We start from the raw sequence: 16,132 nt of genomic DNA, 5'->3' as shown, positions 1-16,132 counted from the left end.
CGCTTCGCTGGAGCGCATGCGCAGCTCACTCCTTCAGTGAGTGTCGCTTTACAGCCTGAAGTCAATGCACCTGCTCGTTCGGCTGCGCCTCACGAGGGACTCGGTGCAGGAAGAAACGGAGCAGCTTCCTCGGGAAAAATCCTTTGCAAACACTTGAAAAGAGCGGGGGAAAAGCGCCTCAGCGGCCCCGATTTCCCAGTAAGCCTCTTCCTCCACTCCAGAAGGGATGGTCTCTGGTTTCTTCCTTCCCTTCTCCCCCCTCCCTCTTCTTCCACTTTTCCCTCCCTCCCTAATTTCCCTCCCTTCTTTACTTCCCTTTTTCCTCCTTTCCCTCCCTCCCTTCCATTCTTCCTCCTTCCATCCTCCCTCTCTCCCTTCCCTTCCTCCCTCCTCCCTCTTCTTCCACGTTTCCCTCCCTCCCACCTTTCCCTTCCCTCCCTTCTTCCTCCATCCTTCCCTTTCCCCCTTCCCCTTCCCCCCTTCTTCCTCCTTCTGTCCGTCCCTTTTTCTCTTCTTCCCTCCTCCCTCTTCTTCCACTTTTCCCTCCCTTATTTTCCTTCTTCTTTCCTTCCCTCCCTTCTTCCTCCATCCCTTATTTTCCTCTCTTCTTCCTCCATCCTTCCCTTTCCTTCCTTCCCTTCTTCATCCTCCCTCTCTCCCTCCTTTCCTTCCTCCCTCCTCCCTCTTCTTCCACTTTTCCCTCCCTCCCTCCTTTCCCTTCTTCCTCCATCCCTCCCTTTTGTTCTTCCTTTCTCCCTCCCTTTCCTTCTTCCTCCTTCCGCCCTCCCTCCCTCCCTTTCCTTCCCTCCTCCCTCTTCTTCCTCCTTTCCCTCCCTCCCTCCTCCTTTCCTTCTCCATCCCTCCATCCCTTATTCTCCTCCCTCCCTTTCCTTCCCTCCCTTTTCTTCCTCCTCCTCCCCCTTTCCCTCCCTCCCACCCTCTCAGTCCCTTCAGGAGACAAAGTGGAGTCGGAGGGCCAGGGGTGTAGAAACAAGTAATCATTGTTTTAAAAAATACACTTGACATTTCTCCCCCCCCCCAACGGCCTGTCCATCTCAGAAGCCCCCCCCCCCCCCCGCTCCGCCTGGCGTAGGGTGGGGAGAAGCCCAGCCGCGGACGGACGGCGCTTGCTCTCCTCCGCTGGGCTTCCCTTCAGCCGACGGGGTGGGCTGGGCTGGTCCTGGCGGAAGTCTCCCGGGGGCTTTCCGGGGATGGCGAGGTTGAGGCAGCCGATGCGGGAGACTTGGAAGGCCAGAGGGGAGAGCAGGGCCTTGGGGCCGGCCTCCACCGGCGGACCCTCCCTCAGGGCTGGGCGGAGGCCGCTGGTGACCGAGAAGCTGCAAGGGAAAGGCCCCACTTCAGCCCCTCTCGGCTTTGCGGGCGGTGGAAGCAGCCGGACGGAGGGGCCCCAGGAAAGGCCCTCGCTGCTCTTCGGAGGTAGACTGCTCCTCCACAGGGAGGCTCCGCTCAGCTTGCTGGGTCCCCTTGGAGAGTCGCGGTCTGGGTAGCCCCCCCCGTTCAGACTGCTGCAATGCAGACTCCATCCCAATGGAAGAGGGCTTCGGACGCATCAGGTGCCTCCACCGAGAGACAGGCGGGCGTGGAGGGGGGGGCTGGTGGTCCTCCCAAGGGCCTCCCGGGGGGCCTGCGGTGGCCCTGCCCCTCCCACAGAGCGCCAACCTCCCTCCGCAATGATTCACGCTCCCCGGGTCAGAGTTAGGGGCCTGCTTTTATTCCTCGGCTGCCTCGCCTGGCCCAAAGGCAGGAGCCTTTGAAAGGATAAGGACCTCCGGGGGGGGGGGGGGAACGACACGGAGGCTTTGTGGGGAGGGGGTTGCCAAGGAGGGCCAGCTGTGCCCCCCCCCGGCTGCTGCGGAGGAGGAGGAAGGGGGGAGCGCCCAGCGTCAGAGTCCTGTCCCGGCTGGCCCTTCAGAGACAGGCCTGCCTGGGCCGGTACCTGAAGCCTTGGGGGAAGGGCAGGAACTTCCTCTGCAGGGGGCATTCGGGGAAGCCCAGGGTCTTCAGCTCCTGCGGGGAGAAGAGGGGGGAGGGAGGGCAAGGTTTCACAAAAAGACCCACAACCACACCCTTAGACATCCAGCCCCCTCCGCTCCCCTGGCCGATGCTCTTGGGAGATCTCTGTGTGGTCTCCCATCCTGGGACCGAGCTTCAGGGGGAGGGAGGGGGAGCCGGAGGAGACAAGAGGTGGGGGGGGGGAAAGGAGCTCACCTCCAGGCTGTGGACGTGGATGGTGCGCAGGGCCCGTTCCAGGATGCCCACCTGCAGGCTCAGCTGGAGGGCCCGGTCCTGCAGCTGCCGGTTCTCCCTCTCCAAGAGCTGGACTCTGGGAAGGAGGGAGGGAGGGAGGGGGGAGAGGGGCTTGGGCTGGGGTCCCACCAGGGACTCCCTCCTCCCTTTGGTCGTCTCCTTCCTTCCTCCCTTCCCTCCCTCCCTCCCTCCCTCCCTTCCTCTCCCCCCGCCTGCCGCCCTTTCAGCCCCAAAGCAGAGGGTCTGCAGGGAAGCCTGCGTGAAGCCCCCTCCCCTCACCTGCTCTGGAGGGTGCGGAGGGCCCGGTCGTTGCTCTGCTTGGCCTCCTCCAGGCTGTGCAGCTGCTCCTGGCTCTTCCGCTGCTCCCGGAACAGCCTCTCGTTCTCGCCGGTCACCTGCCGGATCAGCAGCTGGTCCTGGGTGCAAAAGGCGCTCAACAGGCCGCCCTGCGGAGAGGAGGAGGAGGGGCTCCCCTAGGAGAGGGGCTTTATGGGGGGGGGCTCCAGCAGGTGAGGCTTTAGGGACCTTTCTACGAGGGGGGACGGAGGGAGGGAAGGGGGGGGCTGCGCTACCTTTTCGGCCTGGCTCTTGGAGAGCCGCACCTCGTCCTCCAGGTCCCGGATGCGATCCTCGCGCAGCTTCAGCTCCCCCTGCAGCGTCTCCTTGGCCTGCCGCAGCCGGGCCCTGTTCCGCAGGCGCTGCTCGTTCTGTTTCCTGGGGAGGCAAGGCGAGGTGGGTGGGCTTAGGGCCCCGGAGGAAGCAGGCAGCCCCCCACCCTCCACCCCCCCGCCCCCTGAGGGAGGCTGACCTGAGGGCGAGGTCCACCTGCTTCAGCATCTGCCTCTGCTCCTCACAGAGAGCCTCCTTCTCCCGCTGCAGGGCGCAGAGCTCCTCCGAGAGCCTCCGGCTGTGCAGCTGCTGCAGGGGGAGAGGGGGGGGGGGCTGGGCTCAGTTGGGGCCCTCCAAGAGGGAGGGAGGGAGGGGGGGAGGAAGAGGAAGGAGGGGAGGGGAGGAAATAGAGGGAGAAAGGAAGGAAGTGGAGGAGAAAGGAAGGAGGGGAGGAAGAGATAGGAGAGAGGGAGGGAAGGAAATAGAGGGAGATGGAAGGGAAGGAGAGAGGGAGTGAAGGAAGGGAAGGAGGGAGGAAGAGAAAGGAGGGAGGAAGAGAAAGGAGGGGAGGAAGGAAATAGAGGGAGATAGAAAGGAAAGAGGGAGGGAGGGGAGGAAGGGAAGGAGGGAAGGAAGAGAAAGGAGGGGAGGAAGGAAATAGAGGGAGGAGGAAGGAAGTGGAGGAGAAAGGAAGGAGGGAAGGAAGAGATAGGAGAGAGGGAGGGAAGGAAATAGAGGGAGAAAGGAATGGAAGGAGGGAGGGAAGGAAGGAAGGAAATAGAGGGAAATGGAAGGAAGTGGAGGAGGAAGGAAGGGAAGGAGGGAGGAAGAGAAAGGAGAGAGGGAGGGAAGGAAATAGAGGGAGAAAGGAAGGGAAGAAGGGAGGGAGGGGAGGAAGAGAAAGGGGGGAAGGAAGGAAATAGAGGGAGAAAGGAAGGAGAGAGGGAGGGAAGGAAGGAAGGAAATAGAGGGAGATGGAAGGAAGTGGAGGAGGAAGGAAGGGAAGGAGAGGGAGGGAAGGAAATAGAGGGAGATGGAAGGAAGTGGAGGAGGAAGGGAGGGAGGGAAGGAAAGAGAGAGGGAAGGAGGGAGGCCGCTGACCTCCTGGGCGAGGGCCCTCCTCTCCTCCTCCAGGGCCCGCAGCTGCCCCTCCTGCTGTTGGGCCTGGGTCTGCCGGTCAGCCAAGGCCTGGAGCAGCTGGGCCTCCTCCTCCCGCCAGACTCTCCGCTGCTGCTGCTGCTGCTCTTCCCTCTCCTGCTCCAGGAGCTTCCTGCAGGGGGCCGGGGGGGGGGGGGGGGGCTCTGGTCAGGGGAAGCACTGCCCCCCCCCCAGCTCCACTATGCCTTCCTTCCTTCCTTCCCCTCCCTCCCCCCCCCAACCCAAAGCCCCTGCTGCTGCTGATGCCTCTTGTATTTTGCTGCGAGGGGTGAAAGAAACCCCACTGGTTGGGGGGGTGCAGGGTGGGGGGCTTCTCCTACCGCCTCTTCTGTTCCTCCTGCAGAGACCTCTGGGCTTCGGCCTCCTTGGCCCTGGCCTCCCGGGCCTCCTCCTCCAGCTGCCTCCTGCCCAGGGCGGCCTGGCTCTCCCACAGCTGCCGGCTCTCCTGCAGCCCCTGCTCCAGTTCCTGCACCTGCGGAGGACGCGGAGATGCCCCAGCCCTGCCTCCCTGGGGGGGGGGAGTTTCCACCCCCCCTCCCCAGCCTCCAGGGGGGCAGAAAGAGGCCTCCCCCCCCCATCCCCGGGCCCCTTTCCCTGCCCTCCGAGCCCGGCCTGAGGAAGGGGCCGCAGGGAGGCTCCCGGGAGGGCCAGCCAGTCCTGGCAACTAACGGTTCGGCTGAATCCCCCCCCAGCCCTGCTCCTTCCGGAGGAGGAGGAGGAGGAAGGTCCCTGAGTTCCGACCGTCGGCTGCGGGGCCACTGACCCTCTCCTCGGCCTGGGCGGCCCTGTGGCTCTCCTGGGCCAGCTGCTCCTCCCGCAGGCGGCTCTGCTGCTGGGCGTCCTGGGAGTTCTGGAGCAGCTGCAGCTCCAGCTCCTTCACCTTCTGCCGGCTGAGCTCCCCCTGCGAGGCCAGCGCCCCACAGGCCCTGGAGGCCTCCAGCACCTTCCCCTGCGCCTGCCTCAGCTCGGCCTGCATCTGCGGGGGGGAGAGAGAGAGCGGGGGGCGCCCGTGGGGTCCGGGAGGGAGGCTCTCCCAAAGCCTGACCTCTCCCCACCCAACCAGGGAACGCCGTCGGTCCTCAACTGAACGGTGCTCCCCTCGCCACCGGGCGACCCACCTGGAGGTTCTCCTGCTGCAGCTGCAGGTTCTGCAGCCGGAGCTCCAGGCTCCCCTCCTGCTCCAGCCGCTCCAGCTGCTTCTTGGCGGAGCTGCCGGAGCTCGGGGTCTGTTGGGGCCCCCAAAGCAGCCCGGGGGGCCCTTCCTGCGGCTGCGGGGCTCCCTTGTGGTGGGGGGCTCCCTGCGTGCAGAGGGGAGGCGGTCAAGACCTCACGGGGGGGGGTCTCTCGTTGCGGGAGCCCCTTCCCCACGGGGCGGCCCCTCCCGCTCCGCACCTGCTCCGTGTCCCCCGCGGGGCTTCCCAGGGCAGCCCGGGGCAGGCAGGGCTGAGCCCCAGGCCTCTCCCGGTGGGCGCTCAGCTGGCGCTGCACGGCCAGGATCTCCTTCAGGAAGGAGGGGGCCTCCTCCTCCTCCTCCTCCTCCTGCTGGGCCCGGCCCGGCTTCTCCAGCTCTCCCATCTTGCTGGCTCTGGACGAGCGACGGCTGTGGGGCAGAGGGCAAAGGGGGCATCACACAAGGGAGGGGATGCTGGCCGCCGTATGGGGAATGGCCAGGGTGAGCCCAACCCCAGCCCTTGGGGACCTCTGAAGGACCCTCCCCAGGGACCTCTACCCCCGCTCCCCCAGGAGAGCTTATGGGTGTCCCCCACCCTCTTAAGGAGGACCATCTGGCAGGGCCCAGGAGAGCAGGGCCTTCTCCGCGGTGGCTCCCTCCCTGTGGAAGGTCAGGCGGGCTCCTATTCTGGCACCCTTTCAGAAGAACTGGTTTGGCCAAGAGGCCTGGGCATCCCGGGCGGGGTGGAGCCCATCGAGCGGCTCCTTTGACTGACATTGATTGATTGATGACACTAAAACGGGGATTGTTTTAGTCTCTTTATACTGGTTCTTGTTTCTTAATAAGCCGCCCAGAGTGGCTGAGAGTCAATGGGCAGCCATATCATGGGCTAAGGTGGGTTAACGCCTGTGGGGGGGGGGGATGGGGGGGGGTGATGCTGCCTGGAATCCTGGGAACTGTAGTGCCAGCTGCAGCAACAAATATGGAGGGAGGCTTTAAAAGCCCCCCCCCTTCATCTTTGGAGGCAGGAGAGGGGAAGATGCCGCCCCTCCCTCCCTCCCTCCCGCCAGAAACCTCCCCCCCTCCCAGAGAGCCCCCATCTCTTGGAGCAGCCCCTGCCTTGGCCCTCGTTCTGGGGGGGTCTCCTTCGTGAGGGCGGGGGAAGAGGGGAGCCTGCAGCAGCCCTGATATTTGGGGCCACTGGCACCTCCTGGGCCCACCAGGCCAGGCACGATGTCAGTGGGTGACATCAGAAAGGGGGAGGGTCCCCCTCCCCACCTCCTCCAGCTCAGCCTTCTGAAGTTCAGAAAAAGGGGGGTGGGGGGCTTAGTTCCTTCTCTCCCCTCTCAGAAACCCCCCCCCAGCAGCTATGACTGAACCACCTAGGAGAACCCGAAAGATCCAGCTGCTTCCCGAACCCTTTTTCAGCTCTTCTCCCTCCCTTCCTTCCTTGCGTGTTGCGAATTTGGCACACATCTCTCGAACTTGGCACACAGGTATGGTCTCTGACCCCTGGGAGCCTTTCCAAGTCTGGGGCTGATGGAGAATCGCGATTAAAAATCCCATTTGACCGCAATGCAAATACAATGGTGATATGAAGAACTAATATTATTACAACTGTGAGTACAACTCTTTACTACACTACGGCAGAGGTTACAAAGCGATAGGAAGGCCGACGTAGAACGAGAACCTCAAAGGCTAAACGCAGAAGGCTGTGTAAACTATCTGCTTACGTTTCTCTTCTCTTCCCTGCATTTGCTGTTGTTTTTAAAGGTAAAAACGTTTAATGGAAACTATTTTTTTTTTTTAAAAAAACCCATTTTTAAGGCCTGTGCTAAACAGAGGGGAGACTCGGTGTGTCCATCCAGTTCCGAAGACATGTGGACTTCAACTCCCAGAATCCCCGCCCGGCCACCCAGCCCCGCCCTGAGAGGGGAGGTTTAGGCTCTGGGAACCTCCGTCATGGCAAAGATGAACCTGTTTCTCTCCAAGGACGTCGAGGGCTCCGATGGGCACCTTGGCTCTCCATCTCCTCCCTGGTTGGGCACCTGATCTTCACCCGCCTGCCCCCCGGCATGGATCTCCGGGCAGGAGAGTCTGCTGGCCAAAACTCCCTCCTCCTCCTCCTCCTCTTCCTCTTCCTCCTCCTTCCTCTCTCTCAGGACAGGCTGGTTCAGGCGCTCGCATTCGCGGGAGAGCTCCAAGACCTGCGGGTTTCATTTCTCATTGATTGGTTTACGAAACTTCATATTAATAGCCCATTAAATCAATCATTCCTTAAATACATTCTCATTCGTTCAGACTTCAGCAAACACCGAGTGGGTTGAACTGAATTATCTTGCCTGTGTTTGCAAGTGAAAAAGCGGCACATTTATGGTTCTCAACCTATGACCGCAACCTCTGTCACTAAGTGAAGCAGCCATAAGTGAGCAGTGCCCAATTCTGCAACGTTGGTGCACCGAAGGGGAGGAAGCCTTGAGGTTCCAAAACGTTTTGTATTTGCCTGGCACAAAATCATCCTTCGGGTCAGGCTTTTGCCAAATGTGGTGGCTGGTGGCACCCTGAGACAGGCCGGCCTCGACTCAAAACCTTCCGCTTAGTGACCGTCCAAAGTTACAACGGCACTGAAGAAACGTGGCATGACCGTTTTTCACACGACCGCTGCGGCACCCGCCTGGTCCCAAGCACCCTGGGGCCCTGCGACCCCCTTTTGCGACCGTCCGGCCGGGGGAAGGTGGATCTGCTTAACGACCGTGCCCACCTCACCTTGGCCTTGAGCCGCCCGTTCTGGTGCAGCAGCTTCTTGTGAGTCAGGTGCAGGAACTCCCTCTCCTCCGCGGCTCCCTGCAGCACCCGGAGCTCCTCGTAGAGATGGAGGAGTTCAGACCGGTAGCTGTGCAGCTCCTGCGGGAGGAAGCGGGGCAGGAAGGGGAAGAAATTCATCCGAACAGCAACGGGGATCAGGGGCGCTGATGATGTCGCCCAGTCGGGACGAGAAACGTCGGCTCAGAGGGCGCCAAAGGGCCCTTCGAGGCCAACCCATCCGGGGCTCCCCTCCAGGGGCTGCTGGCAGGACCCAGACGGGGGAGGCGTCCGTGGGGAAGGCCCTGAGCCTCCTGGGAGAATCGGAGGTGGGGAGAGGGGAGAGAGAGGGGACCTACGTGCTTAAAGAAGCCTCCCAGGTCGCTGGCCGCCGAGCCCCCCGGAGAGGCCTGTCTCTCTGCCTCCGGGGAGCAAAGCCGGCCGTGCAGCAGCAGTCTATCTGTCCCCGGGTTCTGCTCGCTGGCCTTCCGCGGCCCGGAGGCGCCTGGAAGGAGTCGGAAGGTCGCTTGGGGAGGCTGAGCTCAGCCTGGGGCGGGGTGGGTTCCACCTCCCATATTCCCCTGCCAGCAGGGACTCTCTGCTCACCGTGGGAATCGGGCTGCAGGGCCGAGAGGGGTCCTCCGGGGAGGGAAGGTTTCGCCAAGGGTTCAAGGGGCGGCTGGGGCCCCTCGGCCTCCTCGCCCAACGTCCCTCGCCAGATCTCAGCTCCTGGCAAAGAGAGGTTTCTTTTTTTAAAAAAAAAATAAAGGCCGTTCTCGACTTACGACCACTATTGAGCCCAAGGTTCCTGTTGCTAAGCAACAGACAATGAAGCGAGTTTTGCCCCCATTTTGCGACACCATTCTTGCCCCGGTTGTTAAGCGAATCACTCCGGTTGCGAAGCTGATCACACGGTCGTTAAGCGAACTGCTCTTCCGCACGGACTTTGCTCGCCAAAGAGGGTCACGTGGCCCCGGGACACTGCGACCGTCATAAATAAGAGTCAGTTGGCGAACGCCTGGATTCTGATCACGCGGCCCCAGGGAGGCTGCAACGGTCGTGAAGCGTGAAAAAACGGTCATTCATCACTTTCTTCCGTGCCATTGTTGGCACCAAACTAAATGAACCATTGTAACTCGAGGACTGCCTGCAGCCAGAGTTCCCCCCCGTTGACGAGGGAAGTTTGGGAATTTGTAGTCCTGGCCCAGCCCACTGGGAGACTTCAGCTCCCAGAATTTCCCAAGGAAAAGGAGGAGAGGAGGAGGAGGGAAGGAAGAAGAAGAAAGGACCCACCAGCCGAGTCGCACAGGTTCCCCCGCTCCCCCTCTCCTGCGTCCAGATCCTCCTCCAACGCCGGGATCCCCTCCTGGGCGCTCCGGAGCCTGTCTGGGGCTCCCTCCAGGCCTCGGCCGGCCTCTTCCCAGACGGGGCGCCCTCCGTCCGGCTCTCCTGCCAAGGGAAGCTGGGGGACAAACCACCTCTCTCTCAGCCAGAGCAGGTAGAGGACGGCCCTGGGCACAAAACTTCTTCTTCTTGTTGTGGCTGTGGTGATTGTTGCTCTAGTCACAACGGGGAGGTTTTCATCATGCAGACTGGAAGGAGGGAAACTCGTCCAGAGACACAACGGGCAGCCTCTCCCCAAATAGGGGGGGGGGCTGCCTTAAGACAAAGACTCTCACCAAGAACGAAGAGAGTCCTGGCTCTGAATTTTGATCCCGGGGCTGCATGGAACACGGCCCTAAGTCCCTTTTGCCCCGGTCACCTTAAAACAGTCACTAAACCGAATGGCTGTAAGCCGAGGACTATCTCCATGCCCTTTGTCGGAGTTGCAACCCTGTTCCAACTCGATTTTTTTAAAGGAATTATCTCTTTGTATATATGTATGTCTCTGTCTGTCCATCCATCCGTCCATCCATCTATCTCACAGCTCCGCCCTCTGACCAGATCGGGGTCAGATTTTCCTTTCATAATTTCCTCAACCTTTTTTATTTATTTCTATTTTTTGGCTTTGCTCACCGTCCCTGGGAGGTGGTGCAGGGATGGTTGTGGCTGGTGCAATCCCTCCTCTAACCTCGGATGGAAGAGATGCCGTTCATCCTTCAGCCGGGGGAAAGCAAGAGAGAAGCGTTTTTTTTTTTTTTTAAAGGGGTTTAGCAAGCTTCGTTTAGCAAAGGGAGTGTGAGAACTCCCTTTGTGAGAACCCCAGCAAGGGGCCAGACTGGAGACCCAAACTCTTTGGTAGCCTCCCAGTGCAACAAACAAGGACATTCCATTTCGCAGCTACTAAGATTGTTGGCTGAGTGGGGACAAAAATAGCCAGAGAAGCGACTGAAGACGTTTCCCTAATGGGCCTCTTGTCAGTTAACGGGAGCACTGATTTACCACCCGCTTTTTAGGCGCTCAGGGGCCGAGGGCAGTGATGGTGCCCAAGAGAGCAACACTTAGCAACTGAGCCGCTGGCCGTTCGGACCAAGAGAGCCGGCAGCGGGGAAATCTCTGCCATCTCAGCTGCCCTGGGAGGAGGGTGTGTGTGTGTGGGGGGGGTATCTGCATTGAAAGCTTCCCTCCTAGGCCTAACCCTCGGTGTAACCCCACACCCCACCCCCAGAACAGAAAAGACCTGCGCTTGTAGGGAAGCCGCGCAGGGCCTCCCCAGGCAGTGGGGGGCTCCCAGGTGCTGCTCCAGGGCCTCCATCCGCTCCAGCAGGGAGCTTCTCTCTACCAGCAGATAGGCCACCTGCTCGCTGGGGCTGCTGTGGACGATGCTGGCCAGGCCCTCCAGCGCCAGCAGCTCAGCCACCTCCTTATGCTGAGACTCTGGGGAGAAACACAAGGCAGAGCCCCTACCTTAGCAGTGGGGGTGGGGGGGGAACCTCTCTTCCCTCCCTCCCTCCCTCCAGAGGACGGGGAATTATATGCCACTTTTTGCTGCTGAAGGAAAACCAGCCCATCGTTCCAAACAGTAGGATGGCTTTGCGTCCGGGTGAAGCCGTGTTTGGAAGGGTAAGCGGAGTAAACGCTGGAACTGCTGCCCCCCTCCCGCCTCGAAAGTGACTCGCCTGCAGCTCAGGTGGTCAGGATGGGCCTGGGGGGGGGGGGGCAGAGAGGCTCCCCTCTGGCTCTGCCTGGGAGGAAGCCTCCACTGGGACGACGTCATCCTCACAGCCCAAACTCTTGCATTACCAGAGGACCTGCCGGAATGGGGGGGGGGGCGGGAGGCTGGGCCGCAGGAGCCCAAAGGGGCCTCTCTTGCAAGGGAAACGTTTGGGAAGCAGCAGCCGAGGGCGGGTGTGTGTGGGGGGTACCCTGTTCCAACTGCAGCTGGGTGAACTTCGTCCTCAGCTCTTCGTTTTCCCGTTCGTATTCCACCGCCAGAGCATCCCGCCCTTCTGTCAAGGCCCGGACGTGGCCGACGTAATTCTGCACCTGAAGAGGAGGAGGAGGAGGAGGAGGAGGAAGAGGAGGGTCCCAAACTCTGCTGCTTTCTCAGCTGAGCAACGGGCCCAAACGTGCCTCTCAGCCTCCTTGCTTTAAGCGTTAAGGGCAGCGGTTCACAACTTGGGCAGCTTGAGGATGGACGGACTTTGACTCCGGGAATTCCCAGCCACACAGCAGCCTTGGGGGAAAAAAACCCAACTTTCCAGATTCTGATGGTCACCAGGTGGCACCCTGGCTCTGCTCAAGGGCCTCTTCCAAAAGAAAGATCCCCCCCCACCCCTTTAGTTCCTCCTCCCCAGACCAGAAATCTGCATAACCAGAAATTCCAGCCTCCTCCCTCCCTCCCTCCACAGGACTCCTTGGTTGGTCAGTGAGTGGAAGGCCTCCTCGGGGCTCCCTACACACAACCCTGGCAAGACATGGAATCCGGTTCATTTCCAAATGGAGAGAACTATTTCCAAGAGAGGAATTGAATATGAGGCTCTCCAGAAGAGGAAGCTTTAGGGAGACCGGACGGCCGTTGGTCTGGAAAGGAACAGGGCCTCCTGCTTGAGCAGAGGGTTGGGATAGGAGACCTCCCAGGTCCCTCCGAACTCGGCTATTCTCTTAATTCTTGAACAAGGCTGCCCCAGTCACAGAAGGGGGCCGTTTGAGGGTTTCATCGTCCGAACGACAACAACTCATGTCAAGGTGGGGAGGGGGATTCAGGGCCAAAGCAGAGTGGCCCAACTCCCCTTCGGACAGGGAGACAAACATTTGCAACCAACCAAGAGACGCACAGTGTGTGCTGAGCTATCCTAGTCCCTGTTGTCTTGGAGCGGCCAATGGAGCCGCCCCTCAATTCCATTCTGACCCTTCTCCCCTTTCCTTGACCAGACGTCCGAGAACAAACGGACTGTACCCAGACATCGCCAAGCCAGACAAGGGGGAGGCCTGCCCTTCCTTCCCAGCGGGAGGAAAAGGGAGCGTTTGTAAAACGGAGGGTGGGCAGCGGTGGGTCGCCCAGCCAGGGGGCAAGGTGTCAAGATGACGACAGCGGGGAAAGGAAACGGATCACCGGCCGAGCCGGGGAAGCGATGCTTGGCGTGGCCTGCAAGAATCCCGCTCCTCCTGCTGTCTTAAGTCTCCGCTTTGAAGGCTGCAAAGAGGGAAGGGACCCACCCAGCGCTCTTTCCTAGCCCCCCCCCCAGATCAGACGGGCGCGGGAAAACAGGAAGCGCCGCTCTGCGGAGACCGGAGCGTTCTTCAGGGGGCTTTGCGCAGGAAGGTCCCCTGCGGGCGTCCGACACTGAACACAAGGCGCAAAAAGGCCAGGAAAGGCCCAAGACGCTCCGAAGAATGGCCGCTCTCGGCTCCAAGAAAAGCAGGATATGCAGAACAAACGAGAGACGGGCGGGTTTACGTCGGTCTCTGCGGGGGCTTTGAAGGGCAGCCGGAGAGCAGTCCCAGAGGCCCCCACTGGGGCACCGGCCGCTCCCAAGGGCCTGACCCACGGCTGACCTCCTTGCCAGCTTCTCCAACACTCAAGCAAGCGTGGAAGGGCTTGGCTCCAGGGGCTGCGGGCGCCCCGTCACTCAGGAAAAGATTGGGCAGCCCTTTGTCTCAAATGGGATAAGGTCTCCTGTCCCAGCAGTGGGTTAGACTAGACCAGTGTTTCTCAACCTTGGCCACTTGAAGATGTCCGGACTTCAACTCCCAGAATTCCCCAGCCAGCAAATGCTGGCTGGGGAATTCTGGGAGTTAAAGTCCGGACATCTTCAAGTGGCCAAGGTTGAGAAACACTGGACTAGACGACCTCCGAGGGTCCCTGTGATTCTAATTACATCCCTTCCATGCAGGCAAACGTCTGATTTAGAAGCCAACGCTCATCCTGGTTCAACCTGAAGGTGGCTTGAAAGGGTTCACAGCTGGTTCTCGCTTAGCAACTGCTTCGCACGGCGACCGTTCGCAGTTACCAGGGTGGCGAAAAAGTAAGGGGAAGACTAACAACGCTATCGACTAACTTAACTGCAGCGATTCACTTAGCAACGGTGGCAAGGAAGGTTATAAAATGGGGGAAAAAACTCATTTAGCACCTGCTCGCTTAACAACGGAACCTCTGGCCTCAAGGATGGTTGTAACTTGAGGACTACCCAGAGTGGGGAGTGTACCCCCCACTAATGAACTGCACACATCTCAGGAGGGCAATTGGGCATTTTCCTGAGTCTCCACCCGTCCCTAGAAACGGGGTGCCCCCCCCCGAATGATTGGGGCAGCCGAATCGTTCCAGAGGGGCTCCCCACCTCTCTCATCTCTTCCTCCAGCTGCTGACGGAGCAACGCCCCGGAGGCGAAATGCAGCTCCTCGGGGCCACGCAGGAACCAGGGCCACGCGTGGCCTAGCTGGGTCTCCGAGAGGGCGGTGGGGGCGGTGGCAGCGTCTCCTCCTCCTTCGGCCTCCCCCGGCGGCTGGAAGAGAGAAAAGCATCCGCGTCAGTTCCTTTCCGCAAGGAGGCCAGCATGGCGGCACAGCTGGGCAGGAAGCCTTGGCATAACGCGGCTTACGGCCAGGGCAAACCATGGCTGGAACCGACTCTGGCTTGGCGCTCCGGAAGCAGCCACGGAAATCGAATCTAAGGAAGTTCTAAGCCAATAGATCCCTGCCGTCCGGAGCCAGCACTGTTCAAGGCTGGGGAGCATGGAAGTCGGGATCCAATGCATTGAGAAGTCCATCCACCTACATATTCATGCAGGTGTGCTTTATACACACACACACACAAACACGTATGTATATATACATGTATATACTGTGTGTGTATTTAGCTTAGATGTATATATGTATGTATGTATTGTGTCACAACCCCGGTAAATAAATTATATATATGTGTGTGTGTGTGTGTGTGTGTGTGTATGTATGTATGTGTGTGTGTATATATATATATATATATATATATATATATATATATATATATATATATATATTGTCAGTTATTTATCAGCACAAATACCATATATGTGTGTGTGTATGTATATATATATGTATTTAGTGTCACAACCCCCGGTATGCCCAAATATGGGAGGAAATCATCTGCTTCCATTCTCTGTCCATCGGCTCGTCACAAGAGACCATCCAGACAGAAACCCAATATTTTTACTGTTGCCTTTGTTACATTTGTGTTGTATTTGTGCTGATAAATAAATAAAGGGAGACTAATATAGATCTATTTCAAGCTATTTAGCTCTCATCAGCTAGCCATACCCTTACTGGGATTTGAACCTGGGCATGTAAGGGTATGGCTAGCTGATGAGAGCTAAATAGCTTGAAATAGATCTATACTAGTCTCCCTTTATTTATTTATCAGCACAAATACAACATATATATATATATATATATATATATATATATATATATGTATGTATGTATGTATGTATGTATGTATGTATATGATTATGTATGGTTTTGTAGTTTTTCATGGGTGTAGCATGCATATATATATATATATATATATATATATATATATATATATATATATATATATATATATATACATACATACATACATACATACACATACATACATACACACACACATATACATACACACATATACATGTGTGTGTGTTATGTGTACACATGTACATATATACAAATACACAAGAACATATGCATATGTACAGCCAGTCATGGAGAGAGATTTTTTATATTATTTATTTAGCCATCCCATTTGCAAAGCGATTTAAATTTAATAAATTTTGCATGTCTTCCACATTTTTGCTTTTTAATTTACCTATTCTGGGGTTCGGTATGTATGTAAATGATATACGTACATTTATGCCTAAATAAAGGGGGGGAACATACGTGCGTGTTATATTCTTGCCCATTTCTGCAAGGTGGGAGTCCATATAACTGGAATAAAATCAGTCAATAAATATTTATAGCCGTGGTTAGGGGGAAAAAACAACCCCAGCCCGTTCTTCAACCGTAACGCCTTGAGTGGAGCCTCCTTGGGGAGAAGCAGTCTACCCTCCCCTGCGCCCACCGCCTCTAGAATGGCTACATCCCGGCCTCGCCCGCCGCCGCCGCCCTTCCTGGCCCCCCAGGCGGACTCACCGGCCGGGCTCCCTCCATGAGGGCGCCGCGGCACCAGCCGGGCCGGTCTGGAGGCGCAGCCGGCAAAGCGGGCCGCGAAACCATGGCAACGCGCGGCCTAGGCTCGCCGAGACGCCGTCGGGAGCCCTGGAAACTGGCCACGCCCCCTTAAAGGAACCGCTTCCCATTTCTTTCCACACTCACCCAACCGTGCTTTGCTTAGCGTAGGATAAACGGGGATATAGCAAGCAGGGAGGGGGGGGATTGTCCCCAAATGTGGGGGGGGGACGCTCTTCTATTGCAGGAAGCCCACCCTGCCAATGACCCACGGGTGAAAATAGAGAAGCTAAGCTTTGAAACCTGGTTTTCAACACTGAAGGCATACGCAGGAGAAACCAACATGCAACCTTGGATCCTGAGCCATCCTTGTCTTAAGGAGGCAAGCCAGGTTTCAGGCTCCAGCATCGTCCCACAGGGATGTCCCATCGTGCTAGGGTGCCCTTCAAACCTGGCCCCTTTGTGTGGACTCCGGCTCCCAGAATTCCTCAGCAAGCATGCTGGGAATTGAAGTCCACACATCTTAAAGCAACCCAAGTTGAGAAAATGTTGTTCTGATAA

General features: G+C 58.3%; 1 protein-coding gene across 1 annotated transcript; it reads right to left on the bottom strand.

Annotated features, from left to right (window-relative positions):
* Window positions 1–48: 48 nt before the first annotated feature.
* On the bottom strand, window positions 49–15,619 carry CCDC30 (coiled-coil domain containing 30). The gene is made up of 20 exons (XM_087702464.1): window positions 15,536–15,619; window positions 13,729–13,893; window positions 11,314–11,434; window positions 10,629–10,825; window positions 10,025–10,105; window positions 9,306–9,470; window positions 7,973–8,110; window positions 7,184–7,413; window positions 5,428–5,635; window positions 5,154–5,333; window positions 4,799–5,011; window positions 4,356–4,507; window positions 3,979–4,147; window positions 3,077–3,186; window positions 2,841–2,982; window positions 2,548–2,684; window positions 2,230–2,344; window positions 1,958–2,028; window positions 1,090–1,337; window positions 49–152 (listed from the first exon to the last, which is right to left on the bottom strand). Exons 1-20 carry the CDS (start codon window positions 15,617–15,619, stop codon window positions 49–51), a joined length of 3,030 nt encoding a protein of 1,009 aa, XP_087558590.1.
* Window positions 15,620–16,132: the final 513 nt, after the last annotated feature.

The sequence above is a fragment of the Thamnophis sirtalis genome, unplaced genomic scaffold, assembly GCF_051295495.1.
Source record: "Thamnophis sirtalis isolate CommonGarterSnake01/CBP01778 unplaced genomic scaffold, rThaSir2_p1.2 scaffold_15, whole genome shotgun sequence".
Classification (NCBI taxonomy): Eukaryota; Metazoa; Chordata; class Lepidosauria; order Squamata; family Natricidae; genus Thamnophis; species Thamnophis sirtalis.
This window is presented reverse-complemented; position numbering and strand designations above follow the sequence as displayed.

What these genes read in the sequence shown, in the direction of transcription:
- CCDC30 (XM_087702464.1), bottom strand. Translation starts at nt 15,619, where the DNA reads ATGGTTTCGCGGCCCGCTTTGCCGGCTGCGCCTCCAGACCGGCCCGGC. An exon ending in TGCAGCAGGAGAACCTCCAG is followed by an intron (nt 5,012 to 5,153) that starts GTGGGTCGCCCG and finishes TCCCCCCCGCAG; the next exon opens with ATGCAGGCCGAGCTGAGGCA. An exon ending in CAGGAGGAACAGAAGAGGCG is followed by an intron (nt 4,148 to 4,355) that starts GTAGGAGAAGCC and finishes GGCCCCCTGCAG; the next exon opens with GAAGCTCCTGGAGCAGGAGA.